The sequence below is a fragment of the Betta splendens genome, chromosome 5, assembly GCF_900634795.4.
Source record: "Betta splendens chromosome 5, fBetSpl5.4, whole genome shotgun sequence".
Classification (NCBI taxonomy): Eukaryota; Metazoa; Chordata; class Actinopteri; order Anabantiformes; family Osphronemidae; genus Betta; species Betta splendens.
In genome coordinates, this window is record NC_040885.2 from 6,620,024 (window position 1) to 6,642,597 (window position 22,574).

The 22,574-nt window shown below is 39.2% G+C and overlaps 1 protein-coding gene across 20 annotated transcripts in view; it reads left to right on the plus strand.

The window, feature by feature from the left end:
- The window catches only part of cadpsa (Ca2+-dependent activator protein for secretion a), a 174,365-nt gene that overhangs the window by 146,273 nt on the left and 5,518 nt on the right, over positions 1-22,574 (plus strand). For all 20 annotated transcript variants that reach the window (XM_055509332.1, XM_055509329.1, XM_055509333.1 and 17 more), the window contains one exon: positions 4,614-4,721. In XM_055509332.1, coding sequence (XP_055365307.1) covers positions 4,614-4,721 — 108 coding nt within the window. The remainder of the gene's footprint in view (positions 1-4,613; positions 4,722-22,574) is intronic.

Sequence of the window (22,574 nt, forward strand, 5' to 3'; positions counted from 1 at the left end):
CCTTGGTCTCATTAATCCATAAGCTAATCTAAACACTAAAAGGACTTGCTTTACCACTTTATTGCTGACTGCGTTACATACTGTACTAAAGAAACCTCAAGGCTCCGCATTAACGGTTCCAACATAAAAAGATGCAATTAGCATCCCGTCACAATACACCAGCTTCATTGCAGTTACATATGTAGTTGACAATACGGTCCTTGGCATAGTAAAGTATAACAGGTCACAAATAAATTTTTACCTTCCACACAAGGAAGTGCAGGAGAGACCCAGCTGGACGATAACGATAATTTGTGAAACGTCAGCATCAGTGCTAAACAGCTGTTTGACTACAGTTGAATACTGTAGTTTTTTTCAGTCGCTTTGACGCAGCCGTCTAATGAAACAACGCATTAGCTTTAAAGTTGACACACAGGCCTAAACAGCGACTTCAGTGTCATAATGACATTCCTTCTTTGCAAAAGGCTCTAACCGTGTCGAAACACTTGAAAAAGAACTTTTAACCAAGCACATGAACACATCCAATCAGTCATAACACGGTGGACAGAAAAATATTCAATTCAATTTTCAATTCAATTTTATTTATATAGCGCCAAATCACAACAAAGTTATTTCAAGGCACTTTACAAAGTAAGGTTTAAAACCTCACACAACTAAACCCAACAAATCCCACATACAGCAAGCACTTAATTTGACAGCAACAGTGGAGAGGAAAAACTCCCTCTCTAACGAGGAAGAAACCTCCAGCAGAACCAGACTGGATGTGGGCGGCCATCTGCCATCTGCCTCGACCGGTTGAGGATAAAGAGATAGAAAAGCACAGCAACAAGCAACAACAAGCAACAACAGAGCACAGGCAGGATGGTAGGACCAGGGACTGGATGCAGGCAGGATGGTTGGATCCGCAGCTGCCCATCACAGACACCTAACTTTGAATCCAATGATACCTGTAGGTGAGGACAGAGAGGGAGAGAGAGTGGGGGGGGGGGGTGGAGGAGAGAAGCACAACTACTGGAAATAAAGAGACAAGGTTAGTTAAACATGGGACAATGATGTGAGGTTATTGGACAGAAGAGGTAGAAGGAAGCAGAGGAGCTCAGTGTATAAATTAAGTTAAGTCCCCCAGCAGTCTATGTCTATTGCAGCTTAACTAAGAGATGGTTCCTGTGACTAACAATAATTGCCAGTGACCTGAACCATCTCTAACTATAAGCTTTATCAAAAAGGAAGGTTTTAAGCCTAATCTTAAAGGTGGAGAGTGTGTCAGCTTCTCGAACCTGAAGAGGGAGCTGGTTCAAGAGGAGAGGAGCTTGGTAGCTAAAAGCTCTGCCCCCTGTTCTACATTTAAACACTCTAGGAACCACAAGTAGCCCAGCGCTCTGAGAACGAAGTGTTCTGCTGGGAGCATAAGGAACTATAAGGTCTTTAAGATAAGAAGGAGCTTTATCATTGAGTACTTTGTATGTGAGTAGGAGAATTTTAAATTCTATCCTACATTTTACAGGCGGCCAGTGCAGAGAAGCTAATGTAGGAGAAATGTGATCTCTCTTTCTAAGTCCTGTCAGAACTCTGGCTGCAGCATTTTGAATGAGCTGTAGGCTTTTTAAGGAGCTGTTAGGACATCCTATGAGTAAGGAGTTACAGTAGTCCAGCCTAGAGGTAACAAATGCATGGATCAGTTTCTCTGCATCGCTCTGAGAGAGGATGCTTCTGATTTTAACTATATTTCTAAGGTGGAAGTAGGCTGTTCTGGAGATTTGTTTAATGTATGATGTAAAAGAGAGATCCTGGTCAAACATGACACCAAGGTTCCTCACAGTAGAATCTGAAGCTAATGTTATGCCATCCAGGGTGGCTATCTGACTCAATAGTGTCTCTCTCAGATTTTTAGGCCCAACAATAAGAATCTCGGTTTTATCTGAGTTTAGTTGAAGGAAGTTTTGGGACATCCAGGATTTGATGTCTTTTAAACAACCCTGAATTTTGACTAGTTGATCTGTTTCATTTGGTTCCAAGGACATATATAGCTGAGTATCATCTGCGTAAAAATGAAAATTAATAGAATGCTTTCTAATAATCTCACCTAGAGGAGACAGGTATAGGCTAAACAGAATTGGACCCAGCACAGAACCCTGTTGAACTCCATAGCTAATCCTTGTGCGTGTGGAGAATTTATCATTAACATGAACAAACTGGAATCTGTTCAACAAATAGGATTTAAACCATCCCAATGCTGTTCCATTAATCCCGATTCTATCTTCTAGTGTCTGTAATAGAATGTTATGATCAATTGTATCAAATGCAGCACTAAGATCTAACAGAACAAGGACAGAAACTAGACCATTGTCCGAAGCTAATAGAAGATCATTAGTGACTCTAACCACAGCTGTTTCTGTGCTATGATGTTTTCTAAATCCTGACTGAAAATCTTCATACAGGTTATTCCCACTCAGGTGGTCAGATAATTGTTTAGCCACGATTTTTTCCAGAATCTTGGAAATAAAGGGTAAATTTGAAATGGGCCTATAGTTGGCTAGTTGTCCAGGGTCAAGGGTTGTTTTTTTCAATAGAGGTTTGACCACAGCCACCTTAAAAGCCTCTGGTACATAGCCTAGTTGTAAAGATTGGTTGATTTGATTTAATATGGACGAGCTGATTAAAGGTAGAACTTCTTTGAGTAATCTGGTTGGGATTGGATCTAAAAGACAAGTGGACGACTTGGAAGAGTTAATTATTGAGGTTAACTCCATATGAGTTATGGGGGAGAAGCTGTCTAGGTAAGACAGAGGATTTAATACATTTAAAGTTGATGGATCTAGACAGTGCTTTCTGTCATTTGGAAGAAGTCGCTGCTGAATGTTTTTTCTAATGATGATAATTTTATTAGTAAAGTAGTTCATAAAGTCATTGCTGCTGAGATTTAAGGGGATAGTAGACTCAATACAGCTATGACTCTTTGTCAGCCTGGCTACATTGCTGAAAAGAAACCTGGGGTTGATTTTGTTTTCCTCAATTAGGGAGGAATAATATGTTTTTCTAGCAGCACAAAGTGCTTTTTTATATTTCATTAGACTGTCCTTCCATGCAATGCAGTTTACATTTATTTTGTTGGAACGCCACTGTCTTTCTAGTTGTCTATTCCTTTGCTTTAGGCTGCGGATCTCTGAGTTATACCACGGAGCTAACATTGAGGCAAAAGATGATGGAATCATCTGCTTGAATCTGGCAACAGCGTTGTCAGATAAACATCTGCTATAGTAACATTTCTTTCCAGCTGTTATAGGGTCAGTTGTGCTAAATTCAAAAGTTAATAAGAAATGGTCAGATAACAGAGGGTTTTGGGGAAGAACTATTAAATTATCAATTTCAACCCCATATGTCAGGACAAGATCGAGGGTAAAACAATGGAGTTTAGACTGTTTGAATGACGTCAGTGTTTTGCAAAAGGGAAGAGAAAATGTGTCAATCCAATGAGAACGGGTTCACACATTTGTTACCTGTGTCTGATGCACTGCTGTAATAGTGATAATGAAGTTAAGTGGAACCTAGTTATGCAAAACAGGTCAAAGCAACCGATGAAAACTGTAACACGGAGTCTGTTTCAGGTTTCTATTCGTTATGTTCAAATGTTATTGTGTTTCCTGTTAAAGTCCTTGTCTTTTTTGTTAAATGTTGTTGTTTCCTGTTAATGTCGTGTTTTCTCTTATTCTTGTTGTGTTTTGTCTTTTTGTTTGTTTGTAAGTTGCTCTTCAGGGCCACAATAGAAAGGAGCATATTTTACAAAACATCTAATCCATTTTGGCAAGATTATGGAGCTTGAGGTTCATCATTCTTGTTCTAATTCATTCTATTAGGATCAAGAAGATAATTAATGAACATTTTTAATTTGTCACATTTGAATTTTTTTTAATGAAAAATGACAACTTTCCTGAATATTGAATTCAGATTGTCCAGAGGTTAAAGCTTTTGTCCTCCACCTGCTTTAGATCAAGTCCTCCTGTCTGCAGTGTTCTTTATCTAAGGTCATCTGAGTTGACATGTTGCTGTTTGCATGTTTGGAACATTTGGAACATTTTTTGTGATAGCTGCCCAAGAAACATGTTGTTTGTTGTGTTGTGCATTTGTAGCCTATAGGAGGAGCTATACAACTTAGAAGTTACAGTACAGTATGTAGTCTTATGGACTATACTGTACTACATGACGATATACTCAACTGACATTTACAGTAATCACAATTTGTCCTTTAATAAAATGTGATTTTTTTTTTGTCTTCCTTGTCAATTAACCACTTAATTGTAATTCAAGATAGCATGAATTGCTGAGCTTACAGTTGAATATACTGTGCAAATACAATTTGTTTGAATAATTTCTACAACTTTTATTATATGGTAAAGCTGAGTCATTGAATGATTTGACTCAGATGTGCCTAAAATTGTGCCTGATTTTATTATATTAAAGGGGATTTTTCAAGCTTAAGCTCTGATAGTTTTACTGACTGCAACAGTTTGCAAATATATACTGATGTTTGTATGAAGCAAATATCATTTCATTAGCATTGGAAGAAATGCTGGGACATTTTTGTAAACTGCTAATTTGTTTTTCTGTCTTTTTAGAAGCCAGGGATGGATGTTGCTGATGGATATGTGACATTTGTCCGTCATTCCCAGGACATGCTGCGCGAGAAGGTGAACGAGGAGGTGTATATAGAGAGATTATTTGATGTAAGTAATAACACCTTTTGCCTGATCAAAGGCCTTTATTATGTGCTTTTTCCACAAATCAAATATCTGATATCTGAAGTTCAAGTAAATTCATGTTTCAGCAGCAATAGCCTTAGGTCAACTGACTTCCAAAAATGTAAAGATGTATCTTTTTTTCTGTCATAGCCTAACAGCATTTAAAATAGCAATGTCAAGATTCATCCGAATCATTTTGTAAAAGTGTGGTTCAGGGAACATGAGCCATCATTTTAACACCTTGGTTTAATAGGAGAGTCTTTGGGATGGGGTGGAAAAGACTACCTTAGAGAAAGAAAGAAAGTGGAGCTGTTGAAATGTCTACAGTCTTCCAGGTTTATCAGTATAGATTCACATGTTTAAACATGAATGTATGTCCATCCATCCATTTTCTACCATGGGGTCGCAGGTGTGCTGGAGCCTATCCCACCTGTCTTTGGGCGAGAGGCGGGGTACACCCTGGACACCCTGGTCGCCAGTCCATCACTGGACAACACACAAACAGACAACCATTCACATACACCAATGAACATAATGCATGCTTTTGGACCGTGGGAGGAAGCCGGAGAACCCATGCGAAAACTCCACACAGAAAGGCACCCGGGTCGCCCCAAGAATCGAACCCAGACCCTTCTCACTGTGAGGCGACAGTGCTACTCCATATTTATCCAATTTGTAATCAACTTGTGAAACACTACCATGACATGTTGGCTAGTTTACAGAATCGGAGATCAAGTGGCACTAAAATAATTTGTAGATCTCTAAGCCTCACTGCTGAGTCTTTTTTTCAATCAAACTGGAAGATTTCAACCCAAAATATGCAGAAACAATCCAGCTGGAAGAGTTAAGTCACATCTCGCTATGGAGTCATCTCTGTTTCTCTTTTCGATGTCTGAGTCCTGTGTTTGTGTGTTCTTGTACTTTGCAAGTACTTTGTCATGTTTGTGTGTAGTTTTAGCTGATCTTGAGGAGGGATTATCCTTGGCAGGGCTCCTTCTTTCTGAGTCAGCAAACAACAATTAATCATCTGAAACAGACACAAAAAATCACTTCGTAAGATGGCTTAGCTTGGTGATTACAGGCAGCTGCCTACCACATTTTCTAACCACTTTGGGTTTTTTAGTACTTATAAGCAGTTTGTCTCATTAGATACGTTTTAAAATCACAATTAACGGTCTGAGGTTAGTGAGCATGAGCTGTGTAAATATTTAAATGATAGCTAATCCAACACATCCTGGAATTAGCTCACACTGGACATGCATACCTGCTCAGGGCCAAGCAACTGGGCTGTGATGTTAAAGGGATAATTCGCTGAAAAGCAAGTTGTTATATAAATTGGACATTTTATTAGCCAAAATGTGCAAAACATTTAACATTGGTGGTCTGTGTCCAGAGAAAACGGGAAAAAGTGGCAGTATTGTGTGTTGTGGCTAAAATAGTCAGGGTTGTTTTTGTTTTCCTCAATTAGGGAGGAATAATATGTTTTTCTAGCAGCACAAAGTGCTTTTTTATATTTCATTAGACTGTCCTTCCATGCAATGCAGTTCACATTTATTTTGTTGGAACGCCACTGTCTTTCTAGTTGTCTAGTCCTTTGCTTTAGGCTGCGGATGTCTGAGTTATACCACGAAGCTAACCTCCTCTGATTTACTGTCTTCTTCTTCAGAGGAGCCACTGTGTCTAACATTGTACGTAGAGAAGCTGCAGCATCATCTACAAGACAGTCAACCTTTTCATAAGGATTAAGGTGACTGTTCTCTGTGTATCTACAAGGCATTGAGGCAAAAGATGATGGAATCATCTGCTTGAATCTGGCAACAGCTTTGTCAGATAAACATCTGCTATAGTAACATTTCTTTCCAGCTATTATAGGGTCAGTTGTGCTAAATTCAAAAGTTAATAAGAAATGGTCAGATAACAGAGGGTTTTGGGGAAGAACTATTAAATTATCAATTTCAACCCCATATGTCAGGACAAGATCTAGGGTGTGGTTAAAACGATGAGTGGGTTCATTTACCTGCTGTGTAAAACCAATAGTGTCTATTAAGGAGTTAAAAGCAGTGCTGAGACAGTTGCTGTCAACATCTACATGAATGTTAAAGTCTCCCACTACAATGACTTTATCTGTGCTAAGAACTAAGTCAGATAAGAATTCAGTTAAGAACTCTGAATATGGAGCAGGAGGACGGTAAACAATACAAAACACAACTGGTTTCTGAGTTTTAGAGTCTGGGTGAGAAAGGCTCAGAGTGAGGCTCTCAAATGAGTTATAACTATGTTTAGGTTTAGGAGTAATTAATAAATCTGATTTATAAACTGCTGCTACTCCTCCACCTCTACCTGTACATCTTGGAACATGATAGTTGATGTGACTCATTGGGGTCGACTCATTTAAAGTAACATATTCATCCTGCTGCAGCCAGGTTTCAGTGAGACAGAACAGATCTATGTGATGGTCACTTATCAAGTCATTTATTAAAAAGGATTTAGATGAGAGAGATCTGATATTTAATAAACCACACTTTATTAGCTTACTGTTACTTTGTTCTGTAAGAGGAACTGTTTTGATGTTTATTAAATTCTGGTAAGTCACTCTTTGATTTGTGTGTGACTTGTATAGTTTAGGTGGTCGAGAAGCAGACACAGTCTCTATGCGATAACTAAGACTAAGAGTGGGTCGCGGCTGTAGAGAACATGCAGAGAGGCGTGTAAGACTGCGACTCTGCGTCCTGGGCTCCACTCTGAGTTGTCAAGCAGTGGGGGGACTAAGCAGTGGCTGGAAAACAAGACTGTTGTTCCTTCCAAGAGTCTCTGTGACAATAAGCGGCAGGGCGATATTGCCTACAAAATTATGAGATTATTTATTGAATTAGCATTAGAGTTGCTGTCAGCCAAGCTAATGCACAAGCTAACGTATGCAATGTAAGCTAACTGTACTCCCGACAGTACAAAACACTCATAACTGTACTCAAACTTCACAGCGCAAGCTAAACAATAAATGGTTGAATATATTACTTCATTTGACAGTTCTGTTCTGACACTGAGTGAATGATAACTTCTCTGCTTAGAAAACATGGAGGAATCTGAGTGTCCCTTCATTCTTAAAGACTACCTGCCATCGTTAACCCTATTGAAAATCAGTTACGTTTTTCTGTACATTAATTTATCTACTGAAGACAACAATGGCATATACAGTACAACAGACAACTAGTCTCTCACTCAGTGCTTATTTGAACATTCTGTCCCGCTGTTTTTTACTGGGTTTAGGTTTGTCCTTGGCATCTTAAGGCAAATTTCGACTGCTGCTGTGCTCAGTTATGGCTCTATTGGCGCTCGGTGCAGAGACATGATGCAGCTGGCTCTGTGCTGCAGGCTCGACTTTCTGCCGGTTCTTGGCCTGATAGGCTGGATGTTCTCTGCTGCGGGCTGTTGTATTACTACTGCTGGCTTCTTGCAGGCAGCCTCGTCCTCCTCCATAAGGTGTAACTCGTCTGCGCTGTACTGGCTCATACAAGTAACCATGAATATCAGACTGTACTAATACACGGTAGAACTCGCTGTATTACAAATAATCCAGAGTAGGTGTTCCAGCCATTGAATATTAGTGCTGTACGTGAATGCGATGAAAAACAATGGTGGACTGAGCAGTTGCGCTCCAGTAGACTGGCTCCGCCCTCCTTTCAGCCAGAAAGGTAGAGAAAACCAGGAAGCACTAGCTGTAGTCTGTGAGCCCATGGCAATCTGCCATGTCATCTATATCACCTTTAGCTGCCCTGGTGGATTGATACAGTGGAATAAATAATAATTTCTTTACATAGAAAATATGGATAAATCTGACCCTTCATGTTTAAATACTACTAGACATGTTTTTGGTCAACCCCCATTGAAAATTGATGAGGTGTTCCTTTAATTGTGTATTACACTGAAGATTAGGGACCAGGCTCGACAGCTCACAAATGTCATTCACAGCAAAGTAAATTAAAAAGAAGTAAGTACTTTCACAAAAAAGTAAATTCATCACTGTAATTTCATCACGACCTTGGAAATACTTTACTTTGTTTTATTTCTTGAGGTTTCTACAATGTTTGACATATTTTCTGTCACTCAGTTTTTTTAAAATAACAAAGGTTCTGACTCTTGCAGCTAGTAGACCGTACTGTCTGTACAGCAATCTGGAATCAAAGATTCACAATTCAATGTTTTGTCCAACATTAAGTTATTTCTTTTTGCATGGATCGTATGCACTATGAGGTCAGTCTAAGTCTGTGAGTTCAGATCAAAGAACACTATTAGTAGTGTAAAACTACTAGTAGTTTTCTTTTCTGCTTAGTGTGCTGGGCAGTTTAAAGAATGTCATTCTCCAAAAATGGGTGTTATCAGTTGCCATTACACCTACAGTAGAGTGATGCATCAGTAGTATAGTATAATGAAGACAGGTGAGACCAGGGGGCTTTTTGTCCTATATACATCCACCGACATCAACACAGAGACACAGTAAAAGCTACACAATTTATACTCTGTGCTTTATTCAGTCCCTATATCAACATACAACTAATATATTGTCACCTCTTCATGTTGAATCTTATATCTATGTATACATACTGTGCAGCCTGTTGAGTTTCATGGATCTGTTGGTGGCAGTGTGTTTGATAAAGTTATTCGTCCTCTCGTCTACTTTTTTGTGAGGGGGGTTTACTGAGAGGTGTCCAGTGTTGGATGTGTTCTATTTGTTGCTTATGTTGCTTTTGTCACGTATCCACTTCTCTTCCAACAGCATTTCTGCCGGGACTTGTCTAACCTTGACTTCATTTTGTTGTCATTTCATATCACTTCTCCCTACGGGTCCACTGAGGCCAATAAAGGTGTCTCTGGCTCTTGGCAGCTCTGCTGTGCTTTTTCTGTCTTTTCTCCTTTTTTCAGGTTATTTTTCTCCCTTGTCTTTTTATGTGGATAAATTGGCCAAACAAAAGATTGAGCTTGTCTCTAGGCTTGAGGCATCTGAAGACATTTTATTTACATGCCTTTTGTACTGGAGTGCATCTCATTTCCATAAATAAAACCAAACAAATGGATAATGAAAGCACTAATGAAGCAAGTGAGTTTCACACACTGGTAGCTAAGCTCTAGCCATTTTGTGACAGTGGTGAAAAGTAAAATGTTTCATCCCTAAACCTGCTGTACATGAGCAGGAAGTTGGAAGAGCAAAACAGAAGCAATGAGAATTCATATAGAGAGTATAAACAATTATGTATGACTAAAACAGTGCATTCGAAGAAGTATCAGTGGTTCCCTTCTTACTGTAAATCACATATTTACTTACATGTACATACAATACCTAACTAAACTACACTTCTGTAGTGGTCTGTTGCTTCACAGCCAGAAGGCCTGGGTTCAATTGTCAGGGTTTCCGAGGTGTTTTTCCTTTTTCAGTCTAGGGACATGCAGGAGGGTCGATTGAACATTAGCAAGTGAATTGTTGCCTGTCTATAACTTATATTTAAAGCTTTTGTTTTATGTATTTGTTTTGCTAGTAAAGCTTAAAACATAACTATTATACAATTTATTTTAAATTACCAAATCTCTGATTTTGATTTTTTGATCTCAGATGACAGTTGTCAAAAGGCAATTGAATTGTTCCTTTTTACCTCTATATAAAAGAGCTACTATATATCTCCTATATTATTGTCATGGCAAAGTGTCTAAAGTTCAGAACACACTAAAGCCACAGGAAACACATTGTAACAAAATTTAAATGTATGTGCATAAAAGAGGTTGGTGTAGTGTCAAAGCATCGGAATTTAAAATGTATGCATAAGGCAAACAGTTAGCTGCCTTTTTTGTGCGTAGTGGGATGTAACACAGCATGATAACAAGTTTATTATGTTTTAATCAGGTATTTTTTTCCATAAATATTGTTCAGAATAAATACAAAGAACAACATAATTAAGTTTGTGTGTGTGTGTGTGTGTGTGTGTGTGTGTGTGTGTGTGTGTGTGTGTGTGTGTGAGAGAGAGAGTAGACTTATTCATCTTTTCTTTGTTAGGTGGCTCCTGGCTCCTCCCCTTCTTTGGTGGGTTGACAACCACATCTATTCATTAGTTTTGTCTTAGTATGGATTACAAGCTGTGCCCCAAATATGCTCACAAGAGGATTTTTATGGAAATACTGCCTCTTCGCTCTTACTCGTGTCCTTTCCTGTTAAATTGGTAGTTGTTGCTTTTTGTTGTTTCCGATATGTTGAAAATATTCATTTGACAAGACGCATTTCATCACTCATTTAATACTTTACAAAACCACATTTTAAAATGCATCACTGTGAAAAGATTTTGTAGACTGTCATTGCATAATTACAAAAATACAGCTAAAACAACAAAGTACTTAAAAACTAATTTCCTATGTCTTTGTTTAATCCATTTGGCTTTTTCAAGACCTTTAATGATGTTTTGATGACCCATCAGGACACAGTTTTATGTTAGTTGACAAGATTAACATCCTCAAACATTTCAATGGGCCATAATGTAGAATAATAGAGCTCCTGTTCCTGTTTCCATTCTAGGTGAGTGTAAAGAGATTACATTTCAAATCACGTTTAAGTTGTTTAAGCATGCTTTATTTCACACATCCCTGCCAATTCCAAAGATGGACAGCTAAATCTTTTTGATCTTGTGACTGAATAGAAAATAATCACATAAAATAAAAATTGGAATAGAACAAAACAGAATATATAAACATGCACAGATTTTACTTTTTAGAGTGCTGAGTAGCAATTAAATCACAGAATAGCTTTAAAATAATTTATCTTTATAATAAATAAATAATGTTTAGAATGTCTGTAAACTAAGACCTAAAACTGGTTAATCACTCTATTACAAATGCTAAAAACAATTATATAAACAAAAACATTCCTGTGATGTTAATGTGTGTTGTCTTTCTTTTAGCTTTTGCGCAGGGTGTGTTCACTAGCACAGCACATCAGAACATGGGATCCATGTTGATAAGTGTATTTTGGAATTAGGGGGCCAATCAGGACCAATATTTTAACCCACTGAGTCCTTATAGAGTTGTATGAACACAAATGGAAAAGCAATGAAGGGAACAGCCTTGGGGGTGGGGACTGGTTAGCACACCACAGCCTTGAGATCACTGATTAAAAAAAGCCATCTTTATCCTGAGCCAAATCCAAGTCTGCACTGATACACTCCGCCTGAAGACAGGGATTTTGCTGTAGAGCCCCCCCCCCGGGTCTCTGTTACTCCCCCACCTTTAGAGCTGCAGTTGCAGATACAGGGATCACACAGGTCAATTATACACTTAATCTGCCTTTGCCCGAAGAGGCTTAGGAGTGCAACTCATTGATTGATTTGAAGTATTTCCGTTGACCTTGGATAGTTATCAGATTTACAAGCGTGGCAAAATTGCACTTCTGTGTGACGAAAGTTAAAGCGTTTTTTAATCGCTACTTCTCCCATCTCGCTCTGCTTACCTACTGCCAGCTGGATGGGCTGTGACGGAGCGTACAAAGGGCAGGGGTCAGCTTGAGCTGCAGATTGGAGGATTTGAGGATGTTGTTGTCGTCGCCGTGGCTGTAAGTCACTCACGGCGGGTGGGTTTGTACAGTTGTGGGATGTTGTGATGTTGATAGAAAATGCAAGCAGACTAGTGGGCGATGAAGGTGCCACTGTACCATTTGTCTGCCTAGCAATGGTTCACCACTTTGCTGTTTGTGGTTAATAACCCTAACCTTGCTTAGGCAACAGTGACTTAATGTAAGTTTTAGTTTTGGTCAAATAGGTGGATTATAACGTAACAATTGGTTAGTTAGTAAAAAACAACTTATAATAACTACCTCTGGGTGATAAGGTTGTTATCACTGACAATTTAAGATAGATGCATTATCTGGTCAATAATACGATAATGATTCCATACATGTATATTAATTAACATTACTACTAATTAAAGTACTGTTTATTTATTTATTTTATTTTATAAGATTAGACGTCTATTTTTGAGAGACAGATGTTAAGATGATCACACCACATTGGACATTGTCTTGTTTCAGGTTAGGTAACATAAATACACAACTTAAAGACAATATGATCACAATAATGAAAAAGGCCAGTCAAGTACATTACAGACTGTTTGTGACTGTCAAAACAGGCTCTGAAAAGGTTTCTCTTCTGTTTAATGAAGTCTGTAAGCAGCTTAGAGTTCTTAATAATTACTGAGAGAGAGCATTTTCTTTCCGTGCTTCGTTTCTTTTGGCTCTAAATCCTCTGTGAGCATTCCCACTACCATGTTGTCAGGAGGAAACTGCTAAGGACACTAAAGCCATGATCATCCCCAGAGGAGGGAAATGCAAGTTTAATGGAGACTTCTCCTTTGTCAGGCCCTGCTGGTTCATTGATGAGGGCCACCGGGATGAATTGATCGAGAAAAACATGTCATATCTTGGGTCTCTATCACCCTTTTACAGCCCCCTTCCTTTGGTGTTTCCCCCCTTACTTGTTTAAAAGGGAGGTACAGTGGCATTTGTTTGATTAACTTGTCCGACAAAAGTGACAGCTGCTCACAGGCGTATGTGGATGAGTGGCCCAGCGCCGCTCCCTCTTTGTACATCTGTTAGAGCTGGAGCAGGGCGAGCGGGGAGAAAAGAGACAAATTGGACCCAAAAAGAAGGCCATTCACCTTTCCCAGACCCCCCTCCGGCGCTCCACCCCTCTGTCCCATTCAGGTGCTCGGCAGGACCCTCAAGTGCTTGCTGGCTTATTCCATTTTCACTCCCCCTATAGAGTTTCTTGAGCCCACAAGTGTTTTAGCCCCATTTTTCCTTGCCTCAACCCACCCCTAAGCGGCTCTTTGTAAGTAGAATGGCTCACTTTTCTCAGAGCCTGAAGCTGGCGCCTTTTTTCTCTTTTTATTGTCCACCACAGAGCTTTTCGGTCCCTCATTGTATGTTTACTCAATGACTGGCTGCTGACCGTAATTCCAACTGTTTAGTTCCTCACAACATGACCCCCCAACCCTGCGCACCACCCCAAATATACACACATCCCCTCTCCAAATCACAGTGTGTTGCAAAATAAGTTGCTCCTTATTTAATATCACTTGTTTGTTGAACTGACACTTGTGTGCAGATGGAGACTGGTATTTTGTAAAAGATGACTGGATTGAAAAGAAACCCAGACCTGAACAAGCGTTTACCTTTTTCCTGTAATGCTACATTTGTGCTTGACCGCCGTCACGTTTCTCAGCACTCGTTGCTTAACCAGCTGCCCGGCTGAAATGCCCACTGAGTCCATTTTGTTGCTATCCCAGCTGTGCCCATACTGTTGTCAATGGTCAGCTGCAGTTCACCTTTTGTGTCACCCACACAATCAAAACAGTTTGAGACCTGTAAGCTCGTTGAGCCCAAAACTTTACTTTAGTCCTACTTTCAGAGCCCCTTTGCGACTTCCTTTTCCGAACAAACCCACTTTCTAGAATGAAAAAAGAGTCAGATGATGGCAAGATTAGTACAAAATGCTAATCTTTAGTTTCTGCATTTGTAAACTTTCCTTTATGGTCTGTCTACACTGAAACAGATAGGCTTGTCTTAGTTCTCTATTACTCTACAGTCTGTTTCGCATAATTCTTTACAAGGTCTGCCATACACACAGCAATGGTCCAGAATGACTAAACACATTCTTAATGAGAATGTTTGATTGCTGATCTTATTCTAATATGCTTATTTAGTGGGTGCACATTTGTTAGAGTCTCATTATGCCCCAAACATTGTGCTGATTGATATGTTTTGGCAAAATGTAATGTATGACATTAATGTCAGAATCAGAAGTTTCTGAGAAGTTTGCACAGGACAACCAAGGAATTATGTAGTCTGACTCCGTCTTTGTTCCCTCTTGTGGCAAAAAATAAAAAATTAATTAATTAATATATAAAGAATTATATCTTTCAAGTCCTTAAACAAGTAAAACTGGGAATGATGGTGTCTGGTAAAGTTAGGTATAACAATTTATTATACATTTTCAAGAAGTAAGAGAGCAATGATTACACACTTGGTTAGATATTGTTATCAGTTTTTTGCATGTGTTAAAATTAAACAGTTATTGGGGTATAAAGTGAGAAAGAAAGTGTATTTTGTACTGCAAGATCAGATACGTGGAAAAGAAAACTAAGTAGTTGGTTTAAGATCTGATAAAAATATGTTCTTTGAGTCAATTTTGCAAATATGCTTCAACATAATTTTCACACTCAGTAATGTTAAATATAATATTATTAATTTAGTTGAATTACAAAAATTTCTACCGATTGTATTTTATAATTTCATATCTCTGAATAAATTGACTTCAAGTTTCATGGTACCACTATCTTATGTCTCATAGGGACAAAACTGTATTTATTTGTTTGTTTTTCAAGAGATTCAAAGAAGTACAAAACGTCATCATCAAAGTTGTATTTCAATTGGGATACACCAATAGTATAGTAGTTGTATAGTGTTGTATTTTTTATCTTTCATTTTCAAATTATGTTTTTACTTCAAAATCTCCAATATTTCTCCATAGAAGGAGCTTATTTGACACAAAGCATTATCCTTACAGACCTTGCTGTTGTTGGCAGGTGGAGGTGAGGTTTGTTAAGTTACCACCTGTATCTCAAGTAACTATATTTTAAGAAAGAATCTTGTACATGTGCACCCCACTTCAATCGCATATAGTTTTTCTATTTACACACTCAACGCTTTGGGGTTTAGAGTTATTATTCTATACCTTTATGGAAAATCAAGTACCTGGAATGTTCTTTAAGGGTCAAGCTTGGTTCTGCTGCCAAGTTGAGCGTAGAGTTACTAGGATGGGGGTGTTGTAGTCTCGCTGCTGAGAGTGGAGTTGGAAAAGGGTTCCTGACCCACTGTGTAAGTTACTATGGTAATTGAGTGTCGTCATCAATGGGCCCTCTCTGCTGAGCTGGAGAGCGAGACTAGAATAGGCCAGCAGTGGGCTCTGAAAGGCAGAGCAGGTAGGATTAGACAGGCTCTTTGTCCAGAGCGCATAATGTCTTGCAGCCAGATTTAAAGCCACCCCAGCCCCACTAGCAGTATAATTATTTGTTTCTTTGTCTGTGTGCATATTAAGAGCATGTGTGCACACGAGTGTAAGGATGTGTTAGGGGAAAAAAAGTAATGTTGCTTTATGGCACTGCGTGGCCTTCCTTCTCCTTCACAAGGAAGCCTGTCACTTGGCATTAGTGTTACCGCACCAGCAATCATCATTCCATTCCTCCTGCTAATTGCAGACACAGCTGGGTCTCAGCAGGACATGCTCTCTTTCTCCATCTTTCTCACACACACACAGCTTGCATACATGGTCTTAGTGTAGCAATGACAATACAGACTTTTAATCTTCTCTGTGTAGAGCAGTAGATGTCTCTGATTGTGTGACTTGATGAAGTCAACATGGGGAGAAAACTGTGGGATATATATATATATATATATATATATTCTGAATTGCTTTTGAGCAACGTCTCTCCCACAGTGAGCTGTTTTTAGAAGATAACTGAGTCTAAGTACAAAAGTTGGAGCATCTGCTTAAGTGACAGGTGGATGTGATCTAGACAGTTGTATTTAACCTGTTATGAATGTATCTGTGCCTCCAGCAGGACATTATTAGCAGCAATGTTAAAATGGGAAATATAGAATCGAAATTGAGCAAATGTTAGAAGTGAGACTGTCATTTGAAGCAAACAGCAGCTTTCTCAGGGACCAGAGATCACCCGAGCATCATAGAGGTACAAAAAAGCAATCAAATCACAGTTTAATGAATGAAGGAATCCTGTCACCAAGGCAACGTTTAGAGTAAGGTGATTAGAATGAATTGCAGAGAACGTAACTTTAGGGAGTACCTGTAACTGAACTAACCTGTAACTAACCTGATGTATTTGTCAAACGGAAATGAGCTGGAGACTAAACTGAATTTTTAGGCTGCATATTCAACCATACAGTCATACATACAGCAAACCCACATTGTCAAGTATACATATGCACCTTCAGAAAGTGTTACAGTGTTTCTAGAAAACTGAACTCCAACCATACTGTATGATGTTGCATATCCTCAGTATGTAACATACCAACACTGCATAAGAAGAAGAATCAAATGTATCTAGACAGGAGATATTGCAAGTTATTTAGAAAACATCCTGTTGTGCATTCGATTGTCAAATACTCCAAACGTCTTATTAACCAAGAAACACAATGTCTGTTATATACAACAACAACAACAACAACAACAACCACCACCACGTAATGTTGTGTACAGACTACCCTAACTTGCTTAAGTCAATTACTCATTGGTGATATCTGACACCTTATTTTTCAGATGTATGATGTCGGTGAATTTTAAATATTGTCTGTATATTGTTATATTATTACATCCACCTGCAGGTGACAACAATCGATGTTAAAACATGTACAGTGATCAGAAGCAGGAAAATAGCTGTGCATTTATCCTCGTCATTTAGGCCTGAATCCTGTCTGATCACTCTATTCACTGTTGTGAAAATCAACATCCTGTGCATCCACATCTATACTTGATAATGGCTAAGGGTGCCGTACCATTCAAAATGTAAGCAACTTGATGATGATGATGATGATGATGATGATGATGATGATGTCACTTTTAACTTAAACTTTATTATCCTTTTTAATGCAGATAAGTGTATGAATTAAGAGATGGAAATGGAAATCACACACACACACACAACACACACACAGGAGGAGCAGAAGCAGAGGCAGAAAGAGGCAGAGCCCCACGTTGCTTGTAATCCCAGTGTACCCCCTGTGGTGAGGCCCCTTCTCAGCTCCAACATTCCTGGCTCTCAGCAACACAAAGGCTCCTGAGCGGCCCTACAAAGGAGGGCCTCTGACCTAACAAATTGGTTGTCTTTTTTGGTGATTGTGTGCAAGTGTGTATGTGTATGCATGAGATGCTGGACTCTATGACTGACATGTCGTAGCTTTTTTCTCATGTGGAAGTAAACATGAGTGTATTGCAAATCTAACATGTGATTCAGAATCTGAATCAGAAATGCTTTATTGCCAGGTCCTGTAGAGCGCACTTTACAGAACGAGGAATTTGACTTGGTGTTGGCAGGTGGTGCATCTCAGCATAAAAATAGTACAAACAGTACAACATACAACATGACATGGTAGTAGTACAACATACAGAACAACATGACATGGTGTTTGAATAGTGCAATTAAGGATAGAAATTCCTCCCTCTTGCAACCTTGCAGGTATACTATATAACCTCTTCTATGTCCTGGAGCTTTTCTGAGGACTTCTACCAGCTCGACAGTAAGGTAATGCATACCTCAGTTGAAATAAGCCAAAGTTTTCTTTTGTATCCAATTAGCCATTTAATCCTCAGAAGTTCTTTGTCTAAACCTTCCTAACAGCCAAAACAAACATTTGACGACTTACGGAGGCTTTGTTGAAATTGCACTTTTTGTATGTCATGCACCAAACTGGCATCTCGTACATGACACAAGTAGGATTTTGAAACGAGGCTAGGCAGGGATAGAGCGTGTGTATGTGAGTGAAAACTAAGCAGACTGAGGGGCATGGTTAAGTCACCCCTGTATCTGTCGCTAAGGTGAAGCTGAATAAAAAGACAGGACAATGAATCCCAGGGCCGAGCAGATATCATGCCAAACCCTTGAGAGTGATCCGCTTCAACAAACTCCCTAACAAGTTTAAATTCAAATTTAAATTCAAGCTAAACCATAGCTGGTGCTCGTCAGGGACGTAGGGTGCCAAAGCCTCCCCTAGCTGTCATTGGACAAGAGGTGCCAATCCATCACAGGACGACACATACAGTACAGACACACTCCCACCTAGCAGCATTTTAGAGTCCACGTTTTGGACTGTGGCAAGAAGCCACAACACCCAGACAGAGCTCATGCCTATTTGGGGAGTACATACAACTGACCCCAGGACTCAGACTCAGGTCCTTCTTACTGAGACAACAGTGCTATTCCACAGTGCTGCCATGTTTAAAATTCTAGTTGTACTTATTATGATTTTTGCTTGTCATTACGTCTCTTTAGTTAAGAAGAAGCAAGAGAAGTTAAAGTTGTCTACTAACAGTGCCGCATCACATCTGAGGCTTAAAGCCACTTTAAATGATTCTTCTCATAACACTGTACAAATAAATGCAAAAAGGTCATGAAAGAGGTGAGTAGGTGGGTGGGGGTGGGGGTGCAATTTTTTGCATCAAATCCTGCTGGTGGTAGCCCCCCCCCCGCCAAGTGCCATGTGAAGACTTGGGTGTGAATGCTGGCTTCAAGGCGAGGTTTATAAATGTGTGGCAGTAAGTGGGGGTGGGGGGATTGGTGGGCTGGTGTCACAGAGGGGCAGGAGGTCTCTTTCTGTCGGCTAGCTTTTACATGAAGGGGATGAACTGACAGATGTGTGTGTGTGTGTGTGTGTGTGTGTGTGTGTGTGTGTGTGTGTGTGTGTGTGTGTGTGTGTGTGTGTGTGTGTGTGTGGTGGGGGGGGCTAGTGCATGTGCAGCGAGAGGCATGCTTTACATGTTTATAGGTAGGGGTTCATCACCATGTCTCAAGGTGACAAAACACACAGAAAACCCGCTGAAGGAATGGAGGTCTTTCCTTCAGATGGAACTTGTTAGAATATCACAGATTTGATCCTTGTCGGGTTATAGCATAATGTATTCAGAGGCATATTACGCTTGTTTTGGCTGTGAGCAAGTGCTAGCCCCCTGCTGATCCCCATGCAGGGGGCTAGCCTAAGAGGAGAGCTTGAGTGTATTCATCTGTTCTGAGCATTTTCTTTTGTTACTTTCTGCCAAAAAGTGAAAGGCAAGAGGGGCCATCTCTGTTCATTTGACAACCTCAGCAAGTGTTGAAGCTGCCTCTAAGTTTATGAATATATGGACCCCCAAATGTCTCGATGCTCTCTAAACCTTGCTAGTTGGTGTAAAGTTAACAAGGTCAGATAGTTCACTTCAGTTTATTCATTTAACAAAGGTAATCGCAAGGCACTCTACATCCACTTTCTCCACTGAGTGGCAAGTTACAGTCACAAATACAGAACGCAAGTCCTAAATGTGTGAGGTGATTTCTATTGATAAAAGTATTAAGTAGCTATTTTTTAAATAACTCAAACACAAACTGTAGACTGTAGACAGAATGCAACTGGGACCTTCTTGAACTGCCTCAGCTCCTGCTGGTCCATCTTTCTGAATTAGTTTAAATATAGTATGTGCAAGTGAAATAGTCAGAGATGCTACCTTGTCATCAATTTGCTGATCAATGGCTGCAGCTACAGTAGTAATATACTGTACAGTACAGAATTGTTTTACGTTGATAAGGGGAAAAGTAAACTACGCTGACATAGCAGCAATAGCAGCAATAATGTGACCTTCATACAGCCAGAGTCAAAAAAGCGCAAAGCAGTATTGCAAGAAATAGAATGATCCCCACAGATTGCTGGTCTCAGCATCAACAGTCAGTTTGAAATAACATGAGGCAACAGAAGACAAGAAGACAGTCTAAATACACACAACTGTGACATGGTGAAGTTAATTAATAAAGAAAAACCACTCAGCTTTAATGAATGCATGTTTTTTGGAAACACGTTCCAATACTAAACCAATTTTTGCCCCCTCAATTTATCAGCCAGAATTTCTACTCTCATCTCTAACCCTGACCTCTTCCTCTCCGCTGCGTACAAGCTTCCCATCATCATCATCATCTACATCTATAACCATCTGACTGGTGATACTGGTGAAGTTTGAATGAACTTGGCAGGGAGCTCTGCAGCCTGAAGACAGCACTAAGGAGGGATTTTTTTTCCCTTCACATATTTGAGAAGAAATGTATTTATTTACATTTCCTCGACAGTATAGTTACAAGCCTGTATAATATCTGAGTCCAAATTTCCTGATACCTTTGCCAAGTTTCTAGTTACTATGTTTTGACAGTAAAACTGACATTAAACCTATGGACAATGTTGGATGTTATCAAGTTGAGCATTTCAACAGATTTTTCAGAATCATACCTAAATATAGATATGATTCCTTCCTTTTATGTTCTGCATTCGGTATAGCAAATTCTCAGTGTTTGACAAGAATACTTCCCTGGTGTGTTGTATATTCAATTCACTTTATTTACAATATATTGCATCAATTCACAGCAAAACTATCCCAATACAATGTACAAAGTAAGTAAGTAACCTACAGAAATAGATGTTTACAGAATTTTGCAAAGCAAACACAAAAAATCCTACTAGACAATAGTGTAAAAGAGTGTTGCACTAAGAGCTAGTTTTACAAGAACTCAATAGCTTACAGATCCGTCTCCCATTCTACACTTGTCAATGTCCCAGTGGGATGAATTAGATATTTATAAAATATCCACTGTATCCATCCATCTATCAATTTATCTTTGAAACTCTATGAATCACAAGTAGACCCAAGTAGTCATGTCTTTTAAACATGCCTGAATTTACACAATTTATTTCATATTTAGTTTTTTCTAAATAGACATAGACATAAGATGATGGTATCATCTTTGCACTTATGACAATTGATAGATTAATAGAACCCTGCAGATCTCCAAAACTAACCTAACGCAATTATGAAAGAATAAACTTAGCTGGAAGTGAACAGCAGAATAGTAGAGGCGCTTCATCCATAAAACTTATTAATTATTGTGTCTGTGATCTGAAAGTGTGTGTTTAAGTTGCACAATGAGACAGGTGGTTCTGTTTTGTTGTCTAGCCGGGTTGTGTTGTTGAGTTAACCTAAAATCTAATAATGTATCAGTGTTCATGTATATGACATATACTTGTTATATTCTGCAACCACAAATTTGCATAAATAATTAAGGATGACAGTTTTAAAATTGTCTGGTATTAATATCAACCAACATCTATACAGTGTTTCTTCTTGGCTTAACAGTTACTCAGATACTTTCATGCAGAAACTAGTATGACTTTCAAACTGGCATTAAAAAGATATTAAAGTTGTTGAAAATCACAGTCATTATGTGTACACAAGATGTCCCTGACAGAACTCCAAAATGCCAGTCATGGCAGCAAGAAAACTTGTGATATCACTGTCAGTTTTCTTTTTGTTGTCAAAGAGTAAGGCAGGACACAAAATAGCTGCTGCAAAAGTGGCTGCAGATTAGATCTTAGTGGCATGTGGCAAAGCCTAAAGAAAAATGAGAAGTGAAGGAGGAAGTGGATGATGGAGAGAGGGAGACGAGCCAGTCAGTGGATCAGTCACTCCAGGCCTGGCCTCCCGGCGGGGGGTTGTGGTCGGGGCGAGATCACAGGCCTGCTGCCACACTCAAGCCTTCACAGGCACACAGTTACAGAGAGGAAGCTGTTGGCACCAGGTCGCCTCACTGATTCACCCCAGTACTGCCTCAGCACAGCCATCTTCTCTTTTCTCCATCTTCTAACCATGTTCCAATCCCTGATCTTGACCTACATGTATCTAATTTCTTGTGCTTCTTTAAGCCTCTATGGCTCGGAAATACACATTGACCTTTTAACTTTGGCCTCGCAACTAAAACATGAAGGGCAGTACTAATGATTTTTGAGTTATAATGATTGCTTCAGATTAATCAGTTGATCAATCACACTTTGGATTCGTTTTTTTTAATAAATATTCTCCAACATCTAACACCTAGTTATTGTTTCCAGCACAATGTTCTTTGTGGATTTACTATAAACCTATAGAAAAATAACAGCTAAGATAGGAATATCAGCGTCTTTATGCATTGAGTGTTCACTACGTAGCGCAATGCCAAATGTTTGAG